The 20,579-nt window shown below is 40.3% G+C and overlaps 1 protein-coding gene across 1 annotated transcript; it reads left to right on the forward strand.

The window, feature by feature from the left end:
• The first annotated feature begins 242 nt into the window (after positions 1-242).
• On the forward strand, positions 243-10,637 carry tmem88bl (transmembrane protein 88b-like). Its single transcript, XM_086042035.1, has 3 exons — positions 243-447; positions 884-1,178; positions 7,188-10,637. Exons 1-3 carry the CDS (start codon positions 326-328, stop codon positions 7,413-7,415), a joined length of 645 nt encoding a protein of 214 aa, XP_085898161.1. The 5' UTR covers positions 243-325; the 3' UTR covers positions 7,416-10,637.
• Positions 10,638-20,579: the final 9,942 nt, after the last annotated feature.

The following is a 20,579-nucleotide window of genomic DNA, read 5'->3' on the forward strand; positions in this document are numbered from 1 at the left end:
CCTCAGTTGCTGATGTTTCCCGTCTCGTCAACCATTTGCATAGTCACATAAACGCCGTGATGTTCAAAACAAGCAAAAATTAAAGGGAGAAAAAAGAAAGAAAACAACTTGATTCAAATGGAACTAAATGATTAAGTAAATTTCACATAATAAATAATTAATTTCCCATGAAATAAATTATCCATGTGTGTGGGGGGGAAAAAATACACGTGAGCGTGCGTGTGGTGCTCGTGCACGCGGGCTCGGGTCGCGCGCCCCCACGCGCCCAAAGTGTCCACCTCTTGCTCAGCGTCGCCTCAACTCGCATTTGATTTTGCTCCAGCATATGAAAAACTGTCACTACAAGACTTATTTGTTGCTCTTGTGTGTAAAAACAGCAGCTCCGCGCTTTTCACACCCCCGAGACTTCAATAGCACCGACTCACTGTTATTCGAACACGCTTGCAGGTAAGCAGTATTTTTACTACTTTGTTATATCCGCACCTTATTGTTTGATATAGTGGGAGGAAATGTCACTAAAGCATCATAAAGTGTATTAGAATTAAGCCCTATGCTATGCATAAATGCTTTAATGAGCGTTTAATCTCTCCAGCAGGTTGTACATGTTCTGCACGTTTAAGATAAAAATAGATTGTCTGTGCCGACGGTCAAGCTAAAGCGACAATAGGATGGGCGTTTGTGTGTGTGTGTGTGGGGGGGGGGGGGGGGGGGTAAAAGCTATAAGCTAATGCCTATTTGCATTTAGTCTAATGACTTTCTGACCATCAATAATGAGGTGGAAAGGGGATCATGAGTTTTACTTCACAATTAGAGGCCCCTCCCAAAAAAGCCGCTAGTGCATATTGCTCCACTCCTCTCCTATGTGACTAAATCTTCCTCTCAGGATGTGTGGCACTGATGTTGACCTGGACGATGGAGGCTCAGTCGAGGAGGAGAAGGAGGAAGAGTTGTGGCTGGGCGAACGAGTGAAGATGCTGCCCCCTCCCGTGGCCCACAGCGGGGGCTCCGCGTGGGGCACCCGCAGGGGCTGGGCAGACTGCGTGGTGTGCGGGGCAGCTCTGGTCCTTTGGAACGTGTGTGTGCTCCTGGCTGGTTCTCTGCTCCTGACGCTGGTATTCTCCTTGGTGCTGCTGCCAGCAGTGGTGCTGCTCTACGCTGGATTCCTTTGCCATTCCAGGGTGAGTTGAGTCCAACATAAAGTCACTACGTCCAGAATTTCACTATAGTGGTGCCTTGAGACGCTCAAGACACTCATTTCTCAAATAATCATATTGTTATTGAAGTTAATGGAAATGCCATTAATACGTTTGAGCCTCCAACCAAAGAAAGAAAAATGTAACGTGTTGTATAATAAGAAAAAAGTACTCTATTATATTGTACTTTGAAAAAAATTACAGGTATGACATAAATCATGTGTAAGAGAGGAGTTTTAGCCTCATTTTTTGCTTTACTTCAATTGTCAGCGTGCCGTTCCTTCTGGTGTGTGCGCCATGGCCGCCTGGGGGCAGTACAACACAGTAACACAGTTACACATAAAGGAGATGGTCACAATTGCTCAGTAAGCGACAGTAATATTAGGCGTTCTTCACAGAGGATAAAGAATATATGATTGTGACTATTGTGTGTCTACGTGTGTTGTTTTTATAATATATGAATGGGCACCGCGGGCTCTATTTTCGTAGACTGCGCAGCTGCGCTATGCTCAAGCGTAAAAACTGGCGCATCTTCATCTTCATGCAGGCACAAGCCTCACTGCGGTTGTTTTTGAATTTTATCGCTGCTCTCTTTTTCTCTTAGAAGATGGTTTGCCTCTCATCAGAGAAGGCTTCATCAGTTCATGCAACAAATCTTGCTTACGACAGCCCAGCCTGAGTTGGTGAGGAAAAACCCAACTATTTCTGCTCCAAGTTGGAGATGCGATCCCACCACCGGCAACGGTATCATTCCTTTGGGATGCGAATGACCATCGTTAAAATGCCTGGCGAGGAGGAGTCTGTTGATCAATAAGTCGTTGGGTGGAAAATCCCTCATTAATATTCAATTCACTGCCTTGTTGCATGAACTGATGAAGCCTTCTCAGATGAGGGGAGAAACGTCTTCTTGGACAAATAGAGCAGTTTATTTGCGATTGATTCAGTGACCTGTGAAAGAAATGACCTGGATGATTGAGAATATCCACCAGCATGTTGGAGAATTTGGTTAATCTCTCTGTGCCTTGTTGTGTGTTCTGGCTTACTGAGGGTGTTTCCTTTGTCACGCCCCCGGTGCGCCTGATAATTTGATGGTAGAAAGTCGACTAATCTTTAGACCAGGTAAAGCAGGTCTAAGTTGTGGCGCAGGAGGTGTAATGCGATTTTGATCAAGGAACAGGCAGACCGATTCTGAGCTCCGCGGACGTGTGTGGCGGATGTCATCATATGACAACTGTGTGCATCGAACTCTCTGAATGATTGTGAAATCAATTAATGGAACACATTATTTCTAAAATCATTCAACACACAAGGGTCATACACAGGCACGAATGATTGGGGTGGAAGGCTGTCTCCAAGTGGCCATTTCACAGATCTTTGATGTCGCTAGCCAATGTTAAATCATCCACCCATGGAGGTCTGCTCTCAGTTTCTTATATACATACATGGCATAGTTCACTCTGCCACCGGACTAGAGCAAATCAATTCCTTCTTCCGTCATGTCAAGTACAAATGGTGCGCTTTTCTCATGCCAGATTTAAGGGGAAATGAGATGAGCGGCGATGATCGTCAGCGAATCAACTTGGTTGCATTCACAGCCACAACGGCACAAGCTGTCCGTTTTTATAATGCGCTGTTTCTGCATGTCCGTGAAAATACCAACACAAGGTCTTACCCACCTCCGTGCAGAGTTCCATAACTTGCTGCCCTGGACAAAAAAATAGAGCCCCGAATCTCTGGTAATGTTCTGCGCAATTGATTCCGTGATTGCTTTCCACCAGGCTCATTTCTTTTCATATGGAAAACAATGGGAAAAGTATTGTTTTTATAGTGTGTTGTATTGTTTCTTAGCGTCAAATTAAAATCGCTTTTTTTTTTTTTTTTTAGAAGAAAACTCTTCAATGTAGCAATCAAACTAAAACGTGACTTGCATTAGGCTGCTATATTTTTGGGCAGGGTGGGTCATACAGACACATGAACATTGTTGGTTCAATAAGGCAACTGAAGTAGGTGATTTGTTGTTGCCATGGCAACTACAAACACCTCACTTAATTCCAAGTGGATTATTATTGATCTTTTTGTTTGTTGTTAAATTACAACACATTCAATCTGTAAGCAAACTCTGTACGTACTCGCTACCACAGACAGACAAAGTATGAAACACACGAAACACTGAGGGACCAGCAGATTAAATTCTGCATAGGTCTTGGTGTCACATCTTCCCGTGAAGATCTACAGCTACGTCCTTGAATAAGCCAACCCGCCCAGCGTGCGACCATTGCAGATATTATATTTCACTACTGCATGGCAGTGTGGACAATAAACACTGAAATAGTCTGCTCAAAATACTCAAGTGAATGCATAATAATCACGGTGCGACTCCGAGTCAATCACACTTGCGGAATAGCAACCTGTCTGGCTAGGAAGCAATAACGACTGTGAATCGATTGCCTTGCTCCCACATTCCAAAAAGTTGCACTTCGGCTTCATTGAACACTCTAAATCAAAGGCTCTTAACTGGTCTGGCTCTACATCATCACTGCCTGTATGGACAAGCCGCGAACCAAATCAAGGGTTGGAGATTTTCAACATTCGCACGTATTTATCCCTCTCATGCATGAATTATGATCTGATGATATGATTTGTAAGATCACAATTTTTTTATATTAATTAATATAGGCGAAAGCAACTTTTAAATAGCTGTCCACTGTAGTCACCACTGTGCTTGAAAGGGTTAATGAGACCATGTTACAATTTTAACCTGGTAATTATTATCATTAAAAATGATTACAGCGTGCCAATAGTCACACAATTTCAAAAATGTTGACATTTATGTATAAAAATGCAATTTGATGATTAAAAAAACACATTTTTTTCATTTAACTTGCAATTAATTGCATTCAAATGCAAATTCATATTTTATGTGGTCATTCTGAGTTTAGCCTCGGTCATTAGCATATCAAAACAAATGAGCTTTTCTTTTATCTGTGAAATGGCTGGAACCATTAGCATTACGGGGCATCATCGCCACCTACTGTGTAGGAGTGTGAATAGTCGGTATTCCGACCCTTCAAAATTGACTTCTATTATGCAAGAAGTAACTCCAAGAGCACTGCCTGATCTCTACAAATTGACCTCCAGCCAGCCACTCGTGTGAATGCATAAATGTATAAAGAAATCATAAATGGTGCTTGATATCATCTATAAATAATGCATAAGTACCAAAGAACTTGAAGACGTCATTTTGTCTTTCTTATAAATCCAGTTGCCTGAGTGGCAGATTAGCATAACCTCGATGACTGGCAATCTACACAGACATTTTAAAAGGTTTGTTGACTTTGTTCATTTTTCTCCTCTTCAGCGGAACTTGATTTATTTTATAAACCAGCTCTAGTCAATCAGGTGGAATTATGCAGCTTATAACATTTCACAAATGCGAAGGAACAATCCAAGGCTGATGCTGAAAAATGTTTCTGTCTTTTGCAAATGTCAAGAATATGAAGAACTTCTCATCAGAGCCGCCTGCTTGCAAATGAGTTGGCAATTGTGAGTTGTGTGGCTTGAATTATGGCTCGATTTCCTGCCTCCTTATGCGCAGCTTGCAGCCGCTCAGGTGAGCTATTCGAAGAGGCAAAGTACAGCGTGGGAGCAGAAAAAAATCAATCCATCGATAGATTTTCTATAGTTTAATCTTTACATCTTTACTCTTCTTTGACACTTCTTAAGAACAAATGCCTGCATTACAGCATCTTCTCAAACTCTTTTTCAAAGGTCGTAGTTCCATGAGCAATGCAATAAATAAAACAATGAGCTGATTGACTGCGTGTATTAAAGTGGAAGTCAACCCAGACATATATTTTTCAAGAATATGATCCATGTAGGCCCTCTAGTTAAAATGTAGCATTCTGATTGATATTGAGTTTGTGGAATTTGAGTTAAGCAGCAAAAGTCACCCATTTTTAGCCATCTCAGGGGGCGGCCATTTGTCACTTCTATCGACTGAAAATGACATCACAACTACTCAGGGCTCTGGTAACGACCAATCATGGCTCAGCTTCAGAAAACAGGTGAGCTGTGATTGGTCGTTACCTGAGCCCTGAGCAACTGGGATGTCATTTTCAGTTGATAGAAGTGACAAAATGGCCGCCCCCTGAGATGACTAGTTTTTGCTGCTTAACTCATATTCCACAAACACAGTATTAATCAGAATATCTTGTTTCAACTAGTGGGCCTGCATAGAACAACCCCAAGTTTGGGTTGACTTCCACTTTAAGCAGATATTAATCTGCATGTGAATTTACATCAATGGCTCACGAGCTTCCTTCTGAAAACGAAGCATTACAGCAATTAATTTTAATAAAACATAACTCCTCAAATGCCGCACAGCTTCAGCAGAGTGAAGAAAGAAAATTAAAAACAATGTCTTTAACAAGAAATATGAAGTAGATGTACTTTGCACTCGTCTCCTTTAGGGGACTAGAGACAGGGCAAGCACTTTGAGTTCCAATACAAGCTGATGGCAGCTTCTAAGGAGCGTCTGCCTATTTTTTCCTTATGGTGAGGTCATGCAGTATATACACCCATGAACGAGCTGTTATCATCTGCCTCATGTAACTGGAAATTTTGCAGCATCCCTCTGCGTGTTTGTGTGTGTGGACTTCCCCATCATCATCATTGATTGACAGCTCAGAGAGTTGGTGCCAACTTGTTTTTGTCACATTTCACTGGCCACATGACGTCTCTCCTTTACAAATACCAACACGAATGCACCAACTTACAGTACATGGCTAGCCAAAAATCAAAATCCCAGGAGTCAGCAACTTGCAGCCCTAAGGTTGTATTTGGCACTTTCATTCATCAGCTGTGACTCTGTGAGTTTGGAAAATAAATATTTCATTAATACATGTATTCGACCCCCAGTAGGCAAACCATGGATAAATAACCATGGATAAGGGATAAATCCAGGGAAAGATATGTTTCTGAGAAAACAGAACGTTTAATGAGACGCCCTACTTGAACTATATTCAAAATAAACATCATTGACAGACGACGGCTTACAATTGTGTGTGAAAATGAAGGTGGCGTCTGCAGCCCTGATATGCAGATGCGGGACGCTGAGGCCCAGGAGCAAAAATCACAATAACCAGGTAAAATAAAGATTCTAATGGGCTATTATTTTTGCAAATATGCAATATGACAGCTGACTGCACACTCCGCACAAGATAAATTGGTGACTAATTAAAGTTTTAATTTGAGGAAAATGAGGACTCAAATAAAAAAAGACTTTTATATGACAGTAAGATTCAAACAATGTAATGTTGTTGTTGTTTTTTTAAATTTCCAAAGTTCGAAATGTTTTTGTTGGATGCAGAAATAAAATTCTGTGTTCCCTGTAGCAGTTTATCGTCACCATCATTCATATGTGCAATGCACAATAGTTCTTTATACATACAGGTAAAAAAATAAACAAACAAACCACAATATATGTGGTAGATGGCCAAAATGGATCTTTGAGTATTTAAAGAAGGGAAGTCAACCCAAATATATTTTTTTCAAGAATATGTTCTATGCAAGCCCACTAGTTGAAACAAAGCAATCTGATAAATATTGCGTTTGTAGAATAAAAGTTAATCGATCTGTTTTGATCCATCTCCGGGGGCGGCCATTTTGTCACGTCTGTCGTTTTTTTGTGAGAAAAAATGACCATGTATAGTAAGGCGTTACCTGAGCAGTTGTGGTGTTATTTTCAGTCGACACAAGTGACAAAATGGCCTCCCCCCCCTGAGATGGCTAAAAAGGGGTGGATTTTGCTGCTTATCTCATATTCCACAAACGCAATATTAATCAGAATGCCGTGTTTCAATTAATAGGCCTGCTGGGAACATATTCTTGAAAAAAATGTTTGGGTTGATTTCCCTCCTTAAGGTTGCCGACCCCTGCACTAGAGGGCCACTCAGACCCTCCTCCACTCTCACACCCTTCCCTGTGTCCTCACAGATCCTGGACGGCTCGTCGGCCATCTGCAATTACCTTGACGACAACAGCTGCTCGGCCCTCATCATCCTGGGCTTTGTGATGATGTCGCCGCTCGTGGTGGTGGCGGCGGCGGTTTTCTGCGGCTTGCTGCGAAGGTTTCGACTCCTGCTTCTCATTCAGCCAATCAGTCGCGCACGGTACAGAGGGAGGCTGATGGACTGGGTGGGCGGTGTCCACGCTTGGGTCTGATTGCTGCATTAAGGTGGTGATAAAAGGCCTGGCATGCTGTGTGGAGGGGAGTTTTTTTTGTTTTTTTTTACCTCATATACTGTCTAGAGTTTGCCAGTGACCGAAAGCATATTCTTTACATTAGAAAACTCTCAAGGCACACCAATAAATAAACATAAACATATATACAGAGGTTCCATTACATAGCTTACAGAAAGAAGAAATGTAATGTGTTTTTGATAAGGAAAATAGCACTCTATAATATTGTACTTTATTCATCTTTACTAATCACACAGTATTGGTGTAATTAAATAGAATGTAAAGTATTACAACAGTTTGTGCATCATGGTTAAATCGTTGCGGCTCCTGGACATCGGGGGGCAGTATATTACAATGATGCAGAAACGAACAAAAAAGATGTTCACATCTACTGTAATTAAGTCAGTAAGTTGCAGTAATATCAGTTGTTTTTTTGCAGAGGATAAAGAATGTATGCCTGTGAGTATTGTTATATTGTGTGGCTACGTGGGTTGCTGCACCGCTTGTGTTCAAAAAGCCATTGTTAGAAGCGTTTTGTCACCACTACATGGATGCTATTGTTAGCTCGTCTAAGGCGTTTCCCATTATGTGTTAGCATTAGGCTAGCAGACTTTAAGGCGAAGTTATGTTTGTTTTAAATACAAGTGTATATTCCTTTTCTATGTTTAGTTTCAGAGTAAACTCCATTTGAAAAACTCAAGTCGAGACTCTCTTATGTCAAGGTGCCACTGTATACTGAAATAATGATAATCTCGTCTCAATGTACTCACACATTTATTCGGAGTGAAATATGGCCCTGTTTAGTTGAACGCAAAGCTATTATTCTGTTACATGAATGGCAACAGAAGGATACACGGGTTAATTGTACCTTCAGCCATCTAGTGGAAGTCCATTTAACTGTTCCGCTTGCCACAATATATCCCTGGCAAACATAAAACTAACAAAGGCACATCATTTGTAATAATTGTAATTATTAATATAATTGTCGGGCCAATTACTGGAAAGTGAAATTGTATAATTTCCTAATGTGCCGCAGCACAGTGTTTGAGAATCACTGCTCTGCGCCAGGGGTCATCAACCATTTTTAGATTGGAAGGTAGCCGACTTCTTGGGTACTCGTTCATGCAAAGGGCTACCGGTAATTCTGAAATAACACATTTGCTCAAATTACTTCATGTATATGTAATTATTCATCTTTGTGAAGACACTGTTCATGTGAATGATTTCTTACAATAATTATCAACAATGATTTAACAAGCTAAGGAACAGATAAATGTCAATAGGCTACACTTTACTTGTATTATCTCTCTACAAATGTTTACATCATCACTTCTTCAGTACGTTCAACAGTCCAAGGAAATCACAATGTCCCATCACTGGTGAGTTATTTTCAGAACAGGCTTGCAGGCTACTCATGTGGTCCTTTGGGGCTACCTTGTGCCCACTGGCACCCCGGTCTACGCTGAGTGGTCACAACATCCTCTACCATTACAAATACGACGCAAGGTTTTGATTGACACTGTCACATGTTGTCCGACATTGATTTTATTGCTGTTGTTGTACATTGCGGTGTTGTAAACATTTCCCATTATCTCCTTGTGGGAAAAATAATTTCCAGTGGAATGAATTATGTTTGACCAGATTTAGTGGTGCCTTGAGATACGATTTCCTTGACTTACTAGATTACGAAACGAGCCAGTGCTTGGTTGATTTTTTTTTGTCTTTGTAAGAGCAAAGAATTTGAGATAATGCATGCACTTCAGACCCCCACCACGAGATGGCGGCAGCAAACTTCACAATTACCCGTCACGATCATTTACATTGGATTTCTTACATTGGAATGGCAGTATGAAATGGTGGCGGTAATGTACCATAAAACTGCTTTGTCAATTGCCAAAAGACACAACAGAAGAAGAACATGGAAGGACAATATATTAGGTTCAGTCGTGTTTTGTGACTTTTGTCCCAACGTTTTCCGTGTTTGCTGGTGATATGGAGAGCCAATGTTGTCACTGTGTTTTTATATGGTATAGTAACATTGTTTTTCATAAAAAAACATGCTATATCTTTTTCTAGCAGTTTATGGAGGGACTACAATAGATTAATTGCATCGAAAATTGAACTACAGCGCACTCAATATTCAGTCATATTAAGTCAATCAAATTAGTTAAAGCAACACCGCGTAAGTATTCGACCTAAATAAAATATTTTCATAACTCCTCTGATGAAACATCGGTTTACAACTGGTTGAATGATACCTTTGTCATGGCCTGAGGGGTTCTGTATCGCTGTTACTGCCACTACGCAACTTTGAGGAGGAAACCACAAACCCTGCTACACAAAAAAACTACAAATGTGCTGACTGCTTTATGGCATATGTCACTTCCCCCCTTTCCCCATTCGTTACAAAGACAAAACATCATTATATTATATTGTTTGGACACAATTAGATTCACTAAATCATCGCCATGTATCCTAAACACAGCCAGAAACAGAAATGCAGAGAGCTCAGCATTTCACGTCAGTACACGATATGCTGCGCCGCTGGTGCTTATGGGAAATGTGGTTGACTTCACGCAAAACACTACCGCTTTTGTAAACTTAAGGTTACACAGAGTTTCTTTAACTGAAATTTTTTTTTCATGAAACAGGGGGACCGCGAACCTGGAGCCTGTGATGGAGGAGAGTGTAACTTATTGTGTGTAAAGTGCATTTTTGTAAATGACCAGTGTTTTTTTTTTTTTTTTTAAATATTCCTTGTACTAATGCACTTAATGTTTTTAGCAGTCATGTCTTGTAATTGTATGAGGGAGGCTATGAATACTATGCCGTAAAAGCACACTTAGAAAACAAAAGTGAGCAATATGACAGTATAATGGCTGTTTAGTGGGTGCCAAGTGTTTAAGTAGAACTTGATCATCAGATTGTTTTGTCTCATTCTGCTGTCGAGTCATTTGCTTTAATATATGCATGCCCGGCATCTTCTTCATCTGTGTACCCTTGCTTTGTATTATTGTGATCTTGAAGGCACAAAACAGAATTACCCCAGTTTTGCTGTACGGATACAGTAAAATATATGATTGTAAATTGTACTCTTAGTACCAGGAAAATATTTGTTTTTATGTTTTGCTGTATTGATTGTGCCAAAAACACAAACAAGTTGTCATGTTGAGTAGTCCCATCAACAATATAGACTCTGGTGTATTTCTTTTGTGCGGTGACCTTTTCTGTTAAAAAAAAAAAAAAAAAAAAGACAGTTTACTGATTTGATTCCATTGAGTAATTGCTTAGCATTCAACTCAGACAATACACACACGAAAAGGACAACGTGGATCTGATTACAAGACAAAGCATCCCAATATGTTCTCATTACGCTAATCGATGTTAACAATATATAAGCATGCACAGAACAAGTGAGTTAATCAGCTAATCAGAGTGAAATGGCGAGGTCGATTGTGACAACGTTTATAGGCCCTTTAATCACCTGAGCATTGTGCTTATTGACAAATACATCATTGGAAAAGATTACAGCATTGTACTGGGACAATGTATTATTATTAGCAGTATTAGCATCTTTATTGACGTGTTCAATAAAGAACTTTCATTGTTGGTCAAAATTATTTTGTGGTAAAAAATTGAAAGACCATTCGATATCAAATTGTTTATATTTATCTACTTCATTAGGTCACACCTCAGTCAAATATGATCAAATTCAAGAGCTGTAAATACGAGTAACAAAGTATTTGTACTCTTCTTACACTACAACACTGTGCACTTTTGACCGTTTCAGCCAAAGCAGTAGCCAAAAGCAAAACGTCTCCACAGTCAGACTAGTTTAGTACTGCGCACCTCTGAATATAAGCCTTTAAATAACACACCGACAATTTAGCAGCCCACACATTTTTACTAGAACAATGTTCCAACTTGAAGTGATTGAGGTAATGGATGCTTCTGTATGCCCAAAGTGTGTCAAGTGTGTCCGTTAATATCAGGCCGGAAAAATGGTGAACGTGCCACAGCCGCGCTGAGTCAATAGGACAATTCCATTTCAAGAACAATTTTCAACATGGATTGAATAATTGCATTGTATGAAAGACACTCGATATCTATACGGTTTAAAGCAGGGGTCTTCAATCCTGTTCCTCGAGTGTCCTGCCTATTTTCACTCTCTCCCCGCTGCAACGCACCTGATTCAAATGATCAGATAATCAGCAAGGTCTGCAGAAGCTTGTATGATTCTGAATCCTGACAAGTTTCTCATATAAACCTCTTTCTGGCCATGAGTGGCCAAGCAAATAAAATCCTTTCAAGACTCGGGATAATGGTTACAACAAAGTGTGATTTGCACATCCTCTGCACACCAAACAACTGTGGGTGATGAAGCACTCAAGTGCATAATTACCAGCAGCCAGCGAGGCACAGCTCTCTGAGGAGAAACACTTCCAGGGCAGGCTGTAGGCGTGGGGAAGCAAAGACTTTTAATTAGTGCAATGAGCATCTCCTCTTTTTATGGTCCATTTAAAGACAGTCGTCCCATTAGCTTTTGCCGTGTCAGTTGGGTTTGGTACGAGACGTAGGAAGCGTGCAAGGAAGACTTATGGACATTTAGGGCTCTACTTTTTCATAGACAGAATCTGTGACCCTGATTTTCATACAGTATTAGCGCGGGACTCGCTGCGCATATTTTGCTAATTTTGCAGACGGAGTGTCTTGGAGATGTGCCCGGCGGAGTGAAATTTGGTGAGAGAAAGTTGATATGGAACTTACACCTGCTCAAAACACGTATAAGTGCCGACGCAGGGGGTAACATCTCGTCTGACAAGTCTTATTTCATTCAGAAATGCTGTGTATTGAACAGTGGGCATCAAACCCTCTGAATCATGAAATGAAATCATGAAAAAGTGCCCACCTCGTGGCGCAGATTAACTAGCACACAGCATTTAAAGCAAATGAAAGGAGACACTTTTGTTTGGCCATGACTGACGTCAGCTATGATCACTCCCACAATGGCACAGCCCTCCCTTTCGCAGGACCTGCAAATGATCAGATGTTTACATTATGTATGCGTGTTCATGCACACGCTGATGTCACAATGTGCACTATCTGTTTGGGACTGGTCAGATGTTTAGATAGCAAAAAATGGAATAGCATACAGTCACCCTGAAAGCACTTTCAACCCAAAGCAAATGTTGCGAACAATTTGTGATCTTCATTTGCATAATAGTTTGAGATATCCTCTCGGTGCAGCACTGAGCCGAGTCATCCATTTCGAGGCTTTCTAGATGACAAAGTAAGGTCACTATTATCAAAATCTGCATATTTTCAACAACAAATTCTCTCATTCCTGAATAACTGTTGGTGCAGATGTTTTTCTTATCACTCCTACAGTACCATTAATTTCAAGCTGGCTGCACAATGTATGACTTGCCTCATAACAACATTGTCTCATCTGGGCTCTCGTTCGCTGCTGCTTTATGAAGCACTCAAGCTGAATCTATAAGCCGTTTACGGCTCTCAATTCATTTCCCTCTTGTGTACTGTCATACACATGCGCGCGCACACACGCATACACATTGTAGGATGTTTGTTATGGCCACTACAATATCCCGTTGGACACTTCCCTGCCTTCCATTTACAGGCTTGTTGTTCCTAATTAGCTCTCCCCCGGGGAGAAAAGTATCTTTTTGATTGTTTCCTTCAGCATCAGCCCCTCTGGATTCCTTTGTTAACAGTGGTAACGTCTTATCACCACGATGGCAGAATCCCCAGAGGATTCGGCTGCAACGCTTACATGTTTGACTTTAGCAGAATTTCTGTAATACCGTAATTTCCCGAGTATAAGACTCACATGGTACGCACCCTCAAAATCACCCAAAAACTGATTTTTTTTAGGTCGGGGGCGACGCTATGCTGATGAAAGTCGACCGAAGTTTGCAGTCGGAATCACTAACGGACGCTCTGGATTAGAGCCAAAATGGGCAAGATGAGTTTTTTTTTTATTTTCCCCCGTACAAAAATTGTTATAGATGATTGAATTTACAAGAGAAAGGAGCAAATACTCAAGAGCAAATAAGCAAGAGCAGTAACAAAATACAATTAATCAATTAAACATTGCTTCATAAAAAAAATCATATTGCCTTCTTAAAACAACAAACTACATCACCAATATTAACAGTTCCTCCACTGGTTGCAGTCAAATGATGCACTCCAATTTGCCTTGGTTGACCCAGACACGACTAATCAACAAAAGAATCATGTGATTATTCTGCCCGTCCCTAATTAATAATTAACAAAGGGTCCTATATTTGGTTTCCTTTGCTACTGTCTCATCCCATTTAGAGCCAACAAACCAGCTTTGTATTGATATTTTATTGGATGGGATCACATTAAAAGAATTGTAAAGGGAAATTTACACACTTCTTAGAAAATTCATTCGATACGCTGTCACATACAGACACGTACTATCGGGGCGGAACGCAGTCTTCACACATCTGTAATCTCCCTGGCCGTTTCCTTGTCTGTACATATGCTTCACGATTTGTTCAAATATGCTGCAATGTGATGCCATTTGTTAGCCTGTCTATGGCATTTTGCCTTACCATTAAGCTAGTGGTTATCGCAAATCTTTGCTTACAAGGCAAAGCAGGAAAATTGTTAACCAATATTGTGGTAGATAGGCGAGTCAGTGAAGGAAAATTGCATTGGGTTGACTCAAAAATAGGCAGTTATTTTTTAGTTTGCTTACTTTCCTCCTTTATTTTTATTACGTCACCTCTAGGCCACCACTGTATATTTGTCTTCAAATTAAAGGGTTAGTGTTGAGTCTACCTCTCCTCTCAGCCAACAGAGATAAGAAAGAGTAAAAGCGAGGTCCCACTATGAGATAATCTACCCTTTCTGTTCCAGCTTCTGCCTCATTACTCTCCCTTTAGGTCACGGCATAATAGCGGGGGCTCATTGCAGGACACCGTAGGTCCTTCTTATTTTCTCACATCGAAAATCCATTTTCCATGTTCCACTTCTATCTCATTGCAACCTGTCGCCTGTGGCGAGAGCATGAAAAGAGGGATCAAGGTAAGCTATTTATTAACCCCGCTTCCAACCTCTACAACACACCCTTGCATCATTCAGGATAGGATAGCACAGTAACACATGAGGTCATTCGGGCCAGTAATGTGCCGGTAATCAAAAAATCATATTCACCCAAAGGCTAAAAGGCCAACCCTGCCGTCTTTTGTATTATCAGCAGTTGTTTTGTTCTTCTCTTCCATGCAATGATGAGTGTCATCCATCCGATTCTGTTTATCGAGCTCACTTATGAGACTAACACACCGATAATCGATGAATCAATAATCATTTCCATCCTGACGACGTGAGTTTTTTTCACCGAATAGGCCGACTGAAGTACTTGAGTACGCTTCTTGACAATATCAGTCACACCAGTCTGCTGTCACACTCGCAAATTGCTCTCCAAGTTTCCACTTTTCACATTCAACAAAATGCACAAAGAAGCTTCACCATGACAGCATCTCTCATCATTCTTTGGGTAGCCCATTTCGGAAGTGTTTTAAAGCGGAAGTCATCCCAAACATTTTTTTTTTCCAAGAATATGTTCCCAGCAGGCCCACTAGTTGAAACACGGTATTCTAATTAATTTTGTGTTTGTGGAATATAAGTTAAGCAGCAAAATAGACTAGTTTTTAGCCATCTCTGGGGGCGGCCATTTTGTCTTCTGTCGACTGAAAATGACATCACAACTGCTCACAACGACCAATCACGGCTCAGATTCAGAAAACAGGTCAGCTGTGATTGGTCGTTGTGAGCAGTTGTGATGTCATCTTCAGTCAACAGAAGACAAAATGGCCGCCCCCAGAGCTGGCTAAAGACGAGTGGATTAACAGTTATTCCACAAACGCAATATTTATCAGAGTGCCCTGTTTCAACTAGTGGGCTTGCATAGAACATATTCTTGCAAAAAAAAAATGTTTGCGTTGACTTCCACTTTGAGAGTTCAACAGGCTAATATTTACTTTTTAGCATGGAGATGCATTGCTCCTTTCTGTCCACACTGCGTTCATCAGTGGATGAGAGTCAGCCGGTCGTCTCGTCTCATAGGCGACTGTCAACGTGAGGAGCTGAGGTGGCGACATATTCGAGTGATCCCTGAGCACACCGTGGCGCTGGGCGGAATAACAATGAACGTGTTGAAGGATAGCAGCTATAAAAGGTCACGAGGGAGTAAGGAAGAAGGTGGGGAGGTCACAAAGACAGAATCCACCCCCTGCAACAACAGTCGGTACAATTACACAAGCTAAAGAGATCTAACACAAGAGTTCTATCAAACATTCTGCCAAGTGTAGATTTCCCAAAATACTGCAGCATCGTTTATCACTACCTCATAACGATCCTGATCATTTGAATCAGGTGTGTTGGAAGAGTCTCAAGCAGGCCGGATAGAGGCTCTCGACGACGGGACTTGGGCACTCCTGGTCTCGTGTTTGGCTTCAGTGGGGATGACGTTAACTTGTATATGGCACATGTCAGTTTCTGACGTAAGACCTTTTTTTTTTAGAGTTTCATTGAAGTTGTTTGGTTTTGCAAGGTTAGGAAATGCAACCTCAAACAACAATAGGTAGTCTACGATAGTAAACATGTCTCTATTTTTGTCCAGATGGGGACTTGCTTTAGCGCTTGAATTTGTCATTTTCACATTTAGTGTACTGTATGGTCAAAATGTTTCATCTTTCTGTTTATTGACACCAAACAGGAATGTGGAGAATCTAAAGACTATTGCCAAAAGGACACAAAAACAAAAGTCATTTAAATGTTTGGTTTTCTAAATGATCGCTGACTTTCAAGTTTCTCAAGAATCCAGAGATCCTTATCGAGTTCATCTTCAAGAGCTTTTAATGTTTTTTTTCTGCCCTCTGGCCAGCTATAAATTTTACATTCGCTTATCTATTAATATGAACTGAACTTGCAGAGACATGACTCATCATTAGGAAGTTTTACAGTTCTCTAATGCTGTAGCTCAAAGGGAGCACAAGCATCAGAATCACCAAATATTACATTTGTGCAGATTTTCCTGTCTTGGTTAATGTTGCAAATTGAGAGGAAATTAGCAACACTGAGATTTAGTCCCAGATGGTAAATTGCTTTAATATATTACTCACTATAGTCAATTTAGGATTCTGAAATGTGCCTAGCTTAGCGCTAACGGAATTTTCTTGACATACCAAACTTATTACCGATATGATGATAATGATGGTGATCAGAAAGACTGCTACTGTATATCCAAATCATGTATTTTATTTATTTATATTTTTTTTATTCATTTATTTTTTTTATTTACTTTATTTTTGAGAGATTGGTACACTGTTACATATTTTGTACAATATTGTTGTATCCATTGCTCTTGCTCTCTCCTAAGATATGTATTTAAATGTGTTTGTATTATTTCAAAAGTGCCTTTAAAGCCCTTAAAAAAAATAGAAAAAAAGACATTCCTAGAGAGTATTTAAATAGGGTATTTCTCTGAACTGGGCATTCCACCTATGTGACGGACCGGACGCCCATTTTCTAGGCGATAAACGATAGACGTGAAAATTTAAAAAATTGACGGACTAAGTATAGTCGGAAACGCATTTTTTCCGTCTATGTAATCCTCTATTTTCGCAGTGAGGAGTCAACGGCCGCGGCGAGGCTTTTTGATCGCTTCTGGGTCCTAAAAGGAGACCCATTTAGTCCGACTGCAGTCAGGCTTCCGTGGATATGGTTAGTCTTTTGTTACAAATAATAATTAATCATTATAATAATTTTCCACGTCACACCCGATGATCTCTCATGACACACAAATCGCTGCACGGTGGTTGCTGAAGGTTCAAGCTAACACGCCTTTAGGAAATTTGGTTTCAACTGTTGCTTTTTTGCAGAACACCGAGTACAACATGAAAACACATGCACCATATCACCTTTGTTAAAACAGACACCATGTTCTTATCCGGTACATGTTTGTCCCTGCAAACAGGAAGACAAAGTTGAACAAACTCTTCCGTTTTGGGAAATTCCACTTTTCTGACTTAGCGATAGGGCTGTGATGCCACAGGCCCGGACACGCGGCAGACAGATGTCTACAAACACGCACGCACACACTTTATGTGCGTCGGCTGCATCCGCACTCGTTTGGATAAACAGTCAAGTCAAGTGCTGCGGAAGTTGTTTTTCTCAGCTCGTCACTTCGAAGTTGTCTTTGAGGGTTTTCCTTGCCATCAACAATCAGCATGTAAAGCATCTACAGCGTGGAGCATATGCATAGTAACAGCATTCTGTTAAAGGGAATTTCCTGAAATCTGACAGCAGAGAACGTTTTGCGGGTACGAACGCCACGCAGTCTTCACGTTTGCGCGGCGAATTAAGAATGTAATCCTCGTTATCACTTCACAGTGATCCCCACATATTCTTGGTTCGACATTCACGATTCAATTCTGGGAATTAGGGGGTGGAATCCTCTGTTATTGGCCGAAAAACAAGAAAAACTCACTAATGACTGTTTTTGCGCACCGGCTAAAACTGCCAATATCCAATTATTGCTTTGGCACCATCTTGTGGCATTTTGGTGCCAAATAGCTATGTTGAAGTGAGTGGAGAAGCTTCGTTTAGTCATGCCATAGTCTTTGTCTAATAGTAAAAAATTGCTTTGTCGCCATCTTGTGGCATCTATAGGCACTTACAAACCTTTTTGGATTGGCATCAATTACTTGCAGATTTTTCGCCTCACTTTACATCCTGTTTTCTCATTTGATTGTTTTATATTGATTATGTAGAAATATTTTTCATGGAAATATTTACTGCGATAATGACTTTTTTTACCGCGTAGCGGTGCCTTGCTTGTGTGAAACACATTGAAAACGCTCAATATGCCTGTGAAAAATCTTAACATGGCTTAATGTTAGAAAACCACAACCGATCGCCAACATAATTCACACGCACACATCCATCTATGGCCACTTCAACTTCGGAAAATTAAAATTAATCATCACTGTATTTTGGATTTTACGGGCATTAAGCGTTTTCCTCCCCTTAGAGGTTCACTATGGAGAAAAAGCTTAATGTGGCTTCATGTTAGAAAACTATGACCAGTCGCCACCAACATTTATGTGCACATCTCTACCTATGCCCAAATCAACCTTTGAAAATATCAAAGCAATGTTAAGAAGCGGAATGACATGTACTCTTCTTTGAATGAGCAATGTTGTCAACCATTGACAAAAAAAATAAACACTCATAAAGCATGAGTGGTTTTTTTTTTTGTATCTTCTTCCACAGTTTACAAGCAATATCCAAACAGAGTTCCTCTAAAGAACATTGGCCGTCTTGACATTTAAACAAGCCTATCAACTACTCGCATAATGAAATAGATTTGCTGCCCTGCGATCGAACGTTGTTGTCATCTCGAGTAAAATTCATGAGCGTGACTCCTCAGCAGAAGCAAGCTCAACAAGACAGTGCTGATAAAATGTGTATTAATCACCTATCCTGCACGCGGTGCAGAAGAAAAAGAATATTTAATCATTTATTAATAGCTCTTCAGCCTACGTGTAATACAATATTCCCTTTACAGTTCTCATTTTTTAAGGTTTTAGAATGAGCGTGTGAACACTTTCTGAACCAGAATGAATGAAAAACAAAAGGCCTCTAAACTGCATTAAATTAATGATTGACAAAGTTGGAGAAAGCTCAGAATGATTTCAAGATGGTTAAACGAGGCAGACTTTACCTACAGTACGTGAGCAAAGAGATACCAGTCTGGTATGCGAGCAAGATTTTTTTTTTTAATGTTTTTTTTTAAATCATGTATCAACAGACTCCAGGAGTCATTTGAAGTGCTATCATATCATCGGCCAGTCAGCCACCCCTCCTCTTACCCAGCATACACCTCTTGACTGTCTGCGGGGTCATGTGCAAGAAGTGAGACAAAAACTCAGATAAGACTTAACTCTTCTTTTTTCCAACACCAAACCAAAGGAAAGATCCAACTAGTTTACTTTTACTCGTTCACAGCCACTAGGTGGCATATTTCCATGGTTGCTGAGTCATGTAATAACCAGTGCGATTAACAATGTGTTTTTAAAGTACAATATTTTCTGTGATCATTGGTTTTAGAAATTATTGTAATTCCAAAACAATATTTTCCATAAACAGGCAGCATGGTACTCATCAAAAAGTCATTAGAAAACGCAATATTTTTCTGAATTCCGTGTTTCAACTAGTGGGCCCGCTGGGAACATATTCTTGAAAAAAATATGTTCGGGTTGACTTCCGCTTTAAGTATATTTTTCAGTAAATGTTTTTTTTATTTAGATTTTTACTTATAAAAACCTATATTATATTTGTGAAAATTGTCAGTATGACCTGTCAGTAGTACATTAGTAAATTGTTCTGTGAAAAAAAATCAGCCCACTACGGCCCCATCTTGTACTTTTATTATGAACTTTAAGAAACCACCGCACCTGAGGAAAAACAGACAATCAGAGACAGAAGGAGTGACCGACGAGGTGTCAATCATTTTTCAGGCACACACTCACGGTTTTAAGATCACCTGTTACTTTGGGGGGAGCTTTCGAGCCTTGCTGAAACTATGGCAGAATGTCCACCTCCAGAAAATAATAAGGCATAAGACTAGCAAACAGAAGCAACAACGACGTGCTTACAAAATTGTATCATTACGAATGGCCGTGTTTAAGAATTGCGGAATTGCAGATTACTTACAGTAAGTGAGGCAACATTCAAATCTTTCAGGCAGTTTTAACACCAGAAACTCCCCCCTTACTGAAAAATTGGTACTCCGTTACTTCCAAGAGCTGGTCGCGTGACAACATGCAGGAGCCTATTAGTTCATTGCGTGCCATTCGTGTCATAAATTATGACATATCGAGAATAATGACTCATAATTACTGTACATATTTATATGTATGAAAAACATAAATGAAGCCTAAACCAATAAAATGAAAAACTGTAAAGGGCACACACGGCGGTGACTGAGTGTGTCTTCCTGTCCCGTGTGACGTTTACTCTAAATACGCCCTGTTCCTAATAATGCACAATGTGACTGTAATTACGGGGCGTTACTTAAGAGCAGTTTGCAGT

Source organism: Filicampus tigris, chromosome 9 (assembly GCF_054856515.1).
Source record: "Filicampus tigris isolate MCC_2025a chromosome 9, RoL_Ftig_1.0, whole genome shotgun sequence".
Lineage (NCBI taxonomy): Eukaryota > Metazoa > Chordata > Actinopteri > Syngnathiformes > Syngnathidae > Filicampus > Filicampus tigris.